Source organism: Salmo salar, chromosome ssa06 (genome assembly GCF_905237065.1).
Source record: "Salmo salar chromosome ssa06, Ssal_v3.1, whole genome shotgun sequence".
NCBI lineage: Eukaryota > Metazoa > Chordata > Actinopteri > Salmoniformes > Salmonidae > Salmo > Salmo salar.
Window position 1 is genome coordinate 12,490,016 of NC_059447.1, and position 9,078 is coordinate 12,499,093.

Consider the following 9,078-nt stretch of genomic DNA (forward strand, 5'->3'; position numbering starts at 1 on the left):
AGAATGCCCTTTATTGACACAATTAAAATGACAGTGTGCAAAGAGTAAAGATCAATAATTATAGTCGTGTTATTAGAACTGTGGAAGTCTGTTAACACCCAGACACGTCAATCAACTATGAGAGCAGCTAGTGAATGTAGAGGCCCCGCCCTCTGGTCCTACATGGCTTGGTGATAGGTTAACTGCAAAGTCCCCTCCCTCTGGTCCTCCCTGTCTGTCTCCTTATAGGTGGTTCCTGCAGCCTCTCCTCTCCTCACACTCCAACCCTGCTCATCTCTCAGCTGGACAGTAAGGGCCGTTCACACCACACACTGACAACATGCTGGGGACACTCTGCACTCTCATCACTGCTCTAACATGTAAAGAATTTACTATATGTTCAACATGAATCTAAAGAATTCAATAGAAGTTGTTAATTCATGTATGATTAAATGTCATAAATTGTGTGCTTAATTCCCACAGATGTCAGTTGCCAGAAAGCAGTGATACAGACACCTTCAGTACTGACTGTCAGCACAAAGGGGACTGCTACTTTTTACTGTGACATCACCAAAGATGAACGCAATTATGTAAACTGGTATAAACAGGTTCCAGGAGGAGCTCCACAGTATGTGTTAAGGTTTTACCATAGTTGGAGTAGCTCTACCTCTTCTTCTTCTGACAAATATGGATCTGGTTTCTCCTCTGATCGTTTCACATCTAAAGCCACGTCTGATAAGGATTATCAGTTTATAATCAGTAATGTGGAGGAGACAGACTCAGCAGTGTATTACTGTCAGACTCGGAATGACTCTCCTTTTGCGCTCGTATCACAATGATATACACCATGACAAAAACCTCCCCACCAAATACACTCACTTCTGCTTTCAGATGTTCTGAATATAGACACTAACTGAATGTCAAGTCATCCTGAACCAGTGTGTCTGCAGTAGGAGAACATTCCATGCTTGTGTTTTACACAAAACCCTTCACACATTTAGTAGAATGTTGTCATTAACAATTACACCTAGTTGTCACAAACCATGAATGATAAAGTGATATTCCAGATGGTTCCGTCCTAACAGAAGACTCCATGTATCAGATAACCTCCATGATAGTCAGTCCCCTGGTTTACAGTAGAGACATATTACATCAACAGTCATTTAGTGATATACTGTTAGTTCAGAACCCCACTATCAGGTCCACATAATACTATTGTAATGTATATTATGACATTGTGATATAAACTAACTAACCAACATACAGTGAGGGAACAAAGTATTTGATACCCTGCTGATTTTGTACGTTTGCCCACTGACAAAGAAATTATCAGTCTATAATTTTAATGGTAGGTTTATTTGAACAGTGAGATACAGAATAACAACAAAAAAATCAAGAAAAACACATGTCAAAAATGTTATAAATTGATTTGCATTTTAATGAGGGAAATAAGTATTTGACCCCCTCTCAATCAGAAAGATTTCTGGCTCCCAGGTGTCTTTTATACAGGTAACGAGCTGAGATTAGGAGCACACTCCTAAAGGGAGTGCTCCTAATCTCAGTTTGTTACCTGTATAAAAGATGCCTGTCCACAGAAACAATCAATCAATCAGATTCCAAACTCTCCACCATGGCCAAGACCAAAGAGCTCTCCAAGGATGTCAGGGACAAGATTGTGGACCTACACAAGGCTGGAATGGGCTACAAGACCATCGCCAAGCAGCTTGGTGAGAAGGTGACAACAGTTGGTGCGATTATTCGCAAATGGAAGAAACACAAAAGAACTGTCAATCTCCCTCGGCCTGGGGCTCCATGCAAGATCTCACCTCGTGGAGTTGCAATGATCATGAGAACGGTGAGGAATCAGCCCAGAACTACACGGGAGGATCTTGTCAATGATCTCAAGGCAGCTGGGACCATAGTCACCAAGAAAACAATTGGTAACACATTACGCTGTAAAGGACTGAAATCCTGCAGCGCCCGCAAGGTCCCCCTGCTCAAGAAAGCACATATACCTGCCCGTCTGAAGTTTGCCAATGAACATCTGAATGATTCAGAGGACAACTGGGTGAAAGTGTTGTGGTCAGATGAGACCAAAATGGAGCTCTTTGGCATCAACTCAACTCGCCGTGTTTGGAGGAGGAGGAATGCTGCCTATGACCCCAAGAACACCATCCCCACCGTCAAACATGGAGGTGGAAACATTATGCTTTGGGGTGTTTTTCTGCTAAGGGGACAGGACAAATTCACCGCATCAAAGGGACGATGGACGGGGCCATGTACCGTCAAATCTTGGGTGAGTACTCCTTCCCTCAGCTAGGGCATTGACAATGGGTTGTAGATGGGTATTCCAGCATGACAATGACCCAAAACACACGGCCAAGGCAACAAAGGAGTGGCTCAAGAAGAAGCACATTAAGGTCCTAGAGTGGCCTAGCCAGTCTCCAGACCTTAAACCTATAGAAAATCTGTGGAGGGAGCTGAAGGTTCGAGTTGCCAAACGTCAGCCTCTAAACATTAACCTCTTACATCTAGACATTCCGCTAGCGGAACACCTGCCCCAATATCCAATGATGGGCGTGGCGCGAAATACAAATTCCTCTAAAATCCGAAAACTTCAATTTTTCAAACATATGACTATTTCACAGCATTTTAAAGACAAGACTCTCGTTAATCTAACCACACTGTCCGATTTCAAAAAGGCTTTACAGCGAAAGCAAAACATTAGATTATGTCAGCAGAGTACCCAGCCAGAAATAATCAGACACCCATTTTTCAAGCTAGCATATAATGTCACAAAAACCCAGAAGACAGCTAAATGCAGCACTAACCTTTGATGATCTTCATCAGATGACACACCTAGGACATTATGTTATACAATACAGGCATGTTTTGTTCAATCAAGTTCATATTTATATCAAAAAACAGCTTTTTACATTAGCATGTGACGTTCAGAACTAGCATACCCCCCGCAAACTTCCGGCGAATTTACTAACAATTTACTAAATTACTCACGATAAACGTTCACAAAAAACATAACAATTATTTTAAGAATTATAGATACAGAACTCCTCTATGCACTCGATATGTCCGATTTTAAAATATCTTTTTGGTGAAAGCACATTTTGCAATATTCTAAGTACATAGCCCAGCCATCACGGGCTAGCTATTTAGACACCCGGCAAGTTTAGCCTTCACCAAAATCAGATTTACTATTACAAAAGTTTGATTACCTTTTGTTGTCTTCGTCAGAATGCACTCCCAGGACTTCTACTTCAATAACAAATGTTGGTTTGGTCCAAAATAATCAATCGTTATATCCGAATAGCGGCGTTTTGTTCGTACATTCCAGAAACTATCCGAAATGGTAAATCAGGGTCGTGCGCATGGCGCATTTCGTGACAAAAAATGCTAAATATTCCATTACCCTACTTCGAAGCATGTCAACCGCTGTTTAAAATCAATTTTTATGCAATTTATCTCGTAAAAAAGCGATAATATTCCGACCGGGAATCTCCTTTTCGCCAAACAGAGGAAAAAACACAAAGACGGGGGCGGCCAGTGCACGCGCCTAAGCCCACAGTCCCTTGATCGGCCACTTGAGAAAGGCGATAATGTGTTTCAGCCTGGGGCTGGAATGACGACATTCAGGTTTTTCCCGGGCTCTGAGAGCCTATGGAAGACGTAGGAAGTGTCACGTTAGAGCAGAGATCCTTTGTAATAGATAGAGATGGCAAAGAAGTTCAAGAAATGGTCAGACAGGGTACTTCCTGTACAGAATCTTCTCACGTTTTGGCCTGCCAAATGAGTTCTGTTATACTCACAGACACCATTCAAACAGTTTTAGAAACTTTGGAGTGTTTTCTATCCAAAGCTAATAATTATATGCATATTCTAGTTTCTGGGCAGGACTAATAATCAGATTAAATCGGGTACATTTTTTATCCAGCCGTGAAAATACTGCCCCCTAGCCATAACAGGTTAATGACTTGGAGAAGATCTGCAAAGAGGAGTGGGACAAAATCCCTCCTGAGATGTGTGCAAACCTGGTGGATGTCACAACTGTCTTCAAATATGGACCAAAGCGCAGCGGGAATGTGGATACTCATGTTTTTTTATTTAAAAAAAAGGAGTAAAGTATCCACTGGACAAAAACAATAAAGACGACAGCAACAGTCAACGCAGTGCAAGGACAACTACCCACAACCCCAAAGAAAAACACACACTCCTATATAGGACTCCCAATCACAGGCAACTCAACACACCTGCCTTCAATTGGGAGTCCAATCACCCACACAACATTTATCAAACACAAACCCCCTGCCACATCCTGACCAAGACTAACACAATTACGCCCTCTGCTGGTCAGGACGTGACAGTGGCCAACTACAAGAAACATCTGACCTCTGTAATTGCCAACAAGGGTTTTGCCACCAAGTACTAAGTCATGTTTTGCAGAGGGGTCAAATACTTATTTCCCTCATTAAAATGCAAATCAATTTATAACATTTTTGACATATGTTTTTCTGGATTTTTTGGTTGTTATTCTGTTTCTCATTGTTCAAATAAACCTACCATTAAAATGATGGACTGATCATTTCTTTGTCAGTGCACAAACGTACTAAATCAGCAGGGGATCAAATACTTTTTTCCTTCACTGTAAATGAGATGAAACAGAATATTGATCTTTACAATGCAACAAAACAAATCCAATATGTTTATGGAAAAAGTCTTATCTCAAATATTTCAATTTTTTATACTTTAATATTAACTCTAATTGAAATGTAGGTCATAATTATGAAAATATAGGATACATCCAATTATTATTTAGAAATCTGTCTGTTGGTCTTGTGAAGACCCAGATACAGTATGTTTGAGAGTAGATAGTGATTGGTTAACTGTAGAGGCCCCTCCCTCTGGTCCTCCCTGTCTGTCTCCTTAATTGTGGGTCCTGCAGCCTCTCCTCTCCTCACAGTCCAATCATGCTCATCTCTCAGCTGGACAGTAAGGGCCGTTCACACCACACACTGACAACATGCTGGGGACACTCTGTACTCTCATCACTGCTCTAACATGTAAGGAGTCTGACTTCCTGGAGGTTTTACTTCCTGTTTTATTAATAGTGAGTCTGTATGTTTCTCTTTACTACGTGTGATCTTCTTATTTCCCAGGTGTCAGTGGTGTGACTGTGGTGACACAGAAGCCTCCTGTTGTGATGGAGAGGAAAGGAGAGACAGCCTCTCTGGACTGTAACCTGGGGCCTTCTGGTAATAGAGCCGGCCACTCTGGACTGTAACCTGGGGACTGTTGACAATAGAGATGGCCACTCTGGACTGTAACCTGGGGACTGTTTATAATAGAGACGGCCACTCTGGACTATAACCTGGGGACTGTTGATAATAGAGACGGCCACTCTGGACTGTAACCTGGGGACTGTTTATAATAGAGATGGCCACTATGGACTGTAACCTGGGGACTGTTGATAATAGTGCTGGTTGGTATAAACAGGTTCCAGGAGGAGTTCCTCAGTACATGTTAAGGTGGTACCACACTGGTTGGAGATCTGTAGAATATGGTTCTGGTTTCTCCTCTCCTAAATTCACATCTAATCATCAGTCTAAATCAGATTATCGTTTGATTATTAACAATGTGGAGGAGACAGAATCAGCAGTGTATTACTGTCAGACCTGGGACAGTCTACGTATCATAGGGATATACACCATGACAAAACCTCCTCACCAAATACACTCAATTCTGCTTTAAAAGAGGCAGAGGGGTGAACTCTAAGAAACAGCAGTTGAAGTTGATCAGTGATTATTATAACAATAGATACATGACACAATGGGAGATCTGGAAATGGAAGAACCATCCATCCCTACATGTCAACAAGATTATAAGAAGACATTGTCTGAAAGGAAAATGATGTTGTCTCTCTTGTTGTGATCATCATCATTATCATTACCATCATCATCATCATCATCATCACCACTATAATCATCATCATCGGGTCAAGACATCATCATAATATCATCATCATGATCATCATCAAGTCAACACTGCATCGTATGGATAGTGCTTTAACTTCAAAAGGACCAGACACCAACAGCAGAATATGATGCTATACTATGTACTGTTACTTCATAGAGAGAAAGTCTAGAAAAGCCTGTGATGTTTATAGAGAGAGTGAAGCTCTGTCTGAATGGGATGTTTCAGTTCCTGTCCTCTCAGTAGAGAGAGTGAGGAGGTTTTTGTACGGCTGTGTATACAAACTGAATCACTGTGGTATTCGGACAAGGAACCAAGCTCATTGTCAGTGGTAAGTACCCTTTCTTTTAACGTCATATTTTAGAATTCAAGTTTTTTTTGTAATACATAATAGTTAATATAATTAAATATTTAACGTTATATTCTTATTTCATATTTATTTTGTGTAAATAACCTACTTTGTGGACCGATTATCAAGTGTCATGGACACATTGTGACATCTTCATATCCTACAGTATATCTGTAGTTGTTGATTTCACATTTAAACTTAATAAACGTATTGCACTATTTCAACATGAAGGTTACTGCTGTCACTTGACAACACTACTCATTTATAATGTCTAAACAATAATAATCTATTTACTTAGAGGTAGATTTGAATGTGAATGCTTCATAAAGTTGTATCAACCTTTATAATGTTGGTCCCACGTTATATTAAATAATGATAAAACCATGTGTATGGTAGTTACACACAAAGTTACTACATGATTCATTACATTGTAGGCTACTACATTACAGTTCTAACATATCGAATGATTTTGTGTAATATTTATTCTGCTCATTCCATTGGTCCAGACTCTACCCTCCCTCCGCCTGTCTTGACCATCCTCCCTCCGTCCAGCGATGAGTTGAAGTCCAACAAAGTCACCCTGGTGTGTCTGGCCAGTCAGATGGCCATGGGCTACGCCGATGTCAGCTGGACCGCTGGCGGGAATCCGGTCACCGCCGACATCGCGACGAGTGGCCCGGTGCCGCAAGCCGACAAGACGTTCCAACTCAGTAGTTGTCTGACCGTTGACACGTCAGAATGGAACCAGGACAAAGTGTTCTCATGTAAAGTCACCGCGGGCTCCAAGTTCGCTGAGAAAGGCATCAAGAAGTCTGAATGCAGCACTGAATAGCCTGAGAACCATTGTAATGTCAATTTGATTTTCTACATCACTTTTCAAGTTATTATTAATTCATTAGAAGTTTAACCTGCATATATACATTATGTTCCATTAAAGAGAGAAATATCCACTAATACTGATATCGTTGGCTATATGATATACTTTTTAGTATACTTTTTATAATTTAAATGGGTTGCTTTGCAGATGAATAATAGAGGAATAGTTAGAGCTTTGTTGTATTGTGGATATTCAATAAAGAGCATTATAAAGAACAAGTGTTTGTATTTGATCATGTTGATGAGCATCAGTGTTAGCAGCACTAAATGAGGGTCAATTTAACTGAACTCAAATAGAGCAGCCTGCTCTCTGACTTTAGTCCAGATCCAGAAATAGTTGAATCAGATATCCAGGATGTAGAGCAGGTTTACTGTAATGTTAATGAATAACCAGAGATGATCCAGATATCCAGGATGTAGGGCAGGTTTACTGTAATGTTAATGAATAACCAGAGATGATCCAGATATCCAGTATGTAGAGCAGGTTTACTGTAATGTTAATGAATAACCAGAGATGGACTAGAGGTTTAGTTTAAATTAGAACTTCACATTGTTGAGAACCTTCATTAGTATGATATGATTGTTTTATAAACTGGGTTGTTCGAGCCCTGAATGCTGATTGGCTGACAGCCGTGGTATACTGAATCAGACCGCATACCAGAACATTTATTTGTACTGCTTTAATTACGTTGGTAACCCGTTTATAATCCCATTAAGGCACCTCGGGGGTTTGTGGTATATGGCCAATATACTACGGCTATGGGCTGAAGCCAGGCACTCCACGTTGATTCTTGCATTAGAACAGCCCTTAGACGTGGTATATTGGCCATATACCACACCCCCTCAGGACCTTATTGCTTAATTATAATATAATTCTGAAAGTACCTATTTAATTATCATCCATATCTATCTAAAGAGAACTGTTGATATGTAAAGAAAGCATGTGATTGGGATCACATTATTTCCTGTACAATAATGGCTTGTACTATTTCACTGTATGATTAATTAAAACAACAACACAATGACATGATATGTTCAATATATTCATATTTTATCGTTACAATATTCAATAGTGTTATAAACTTGCATCTTACTACGAGGTACAATAACATTTGAGTCATTAATATTTTTGCCAGCAGGTGGAAAGAGAAGAGAGAAACATATTGTAATATGCTGCCATGTTGTGGCTCAAACAGTTGTAATATGCTTCCACGTTGTAGCCCAAACAGTTGTAATATGCTTCCACCTTGTGGCTCAAACAGTTGTAATATTCTTCCACCTTGTGGCTCAAACAGTTGTAATATGCTTCTACCTTGTGGCTCAAACAGTTGTAATATGCTTCCACCTTGTGGCTCAAACAGTTGTAATATGCTTCCACCTTGTGGCTCAAACAGTTGTAATATGCTTCCACCTTGTGGCTCAAACAGTTGTAATATGCTTCCACGTTGTAGCCCAAACAGTTGTAATATGCTTCCACCTTGTGGCTCAAACAGTTGTAATATGCGTCCACCTTGTGTCTCAAAGAGATGTATTTCAACAGTATATACTGAGTGCACAAATCATTATGAACACCTGCTCTTTCCATGCCATAGACTGACCAGGTGAATCCAGGTGAAAGCTATGATCTCTTATTGGTGTCACCTGTTAAACTCAACTTCAATCAGTGTAGATGAAGGGGAGGAGACAGGTTAAAGACAGATTTTCAAGCCTTGAGATAATTGTGGCATGGATTGTTCATGAGTATATTTGCCAGCAGGGAGAAAGAGGAAAGAGTTGTATTTCAACAGTATATTTGTAAAGTAGTGCTGTAGTACCTTACTCTGTATTTTCAGTATTTACTAGGGGTGAAACGGTACGTGTATTCGTAATGAACTGTTCAGTACAGGGTC

At 40.3% G+C, this 9,078-nt stretch overlaps 1 protein-coding gene and 1 long non-coding RNA gene across 2 annotated transcripts; both read left to right on the top strand.

Moving 5' to 3' along the window:
- The first annotated feature begins 221 nt into the window (after window positions 1-221).
- LOC106595587 (immunoglobulin lambda-1 light chain) lies at window positions 222-7,405 on the top strand. The gene is made up of 4 exons (XM_045719760.1): window positions 222-359; window positions 463-806; window positions 6,262-6,295; window positions 6,820-7,405. Exons 1-4 carry the CDS (start codon window positions 320-322, stop codon window positions 7,143-7,145), a joined length of 744 nt encoding a protein of 247 aa, XP_045575716.1. The 5' UTR covers window positions 222-319; the 3' UTR covers window positions 7,146-7,405.
- On the top strand, window positions 4,717-5,620 carry LOC123743384 (uncharacterized). The gene is made up of 2 exons (XR_006770147.1): window positions 4,717-5,054; window positions 5,151-5,620. It is a non-coding gene; the product is annotated as an uncharacterized lncRNA (long non-coding RNA).
- Window positions 7,406-9,078: the final 1,673 nt, after the last annotated feature.

Bases quoted from the DNA above. Each gene is read 5' to 3' on its own strand.
- LOC106595587 (XM_045719760.1), top strand. From the start codon at position 320: ATGCTGGGGACACTCTGCACTCTCATCACTGCTCTAACAT. The intron at 807-6,261 runs GTATCACAATGA...TGAATCACTGTG, and splicing joins ATGACTCTCCTTTTGCGCTC to GTATTCGGACAAGGAACCAA. The intron at 6,296-6,819 runs GTAAGTACCCTT...CCATTGGTCCAG, and splicing joins AACCAAGCTCATTGTCAGTG to ACTCTACCCTCCCTCCGCCT.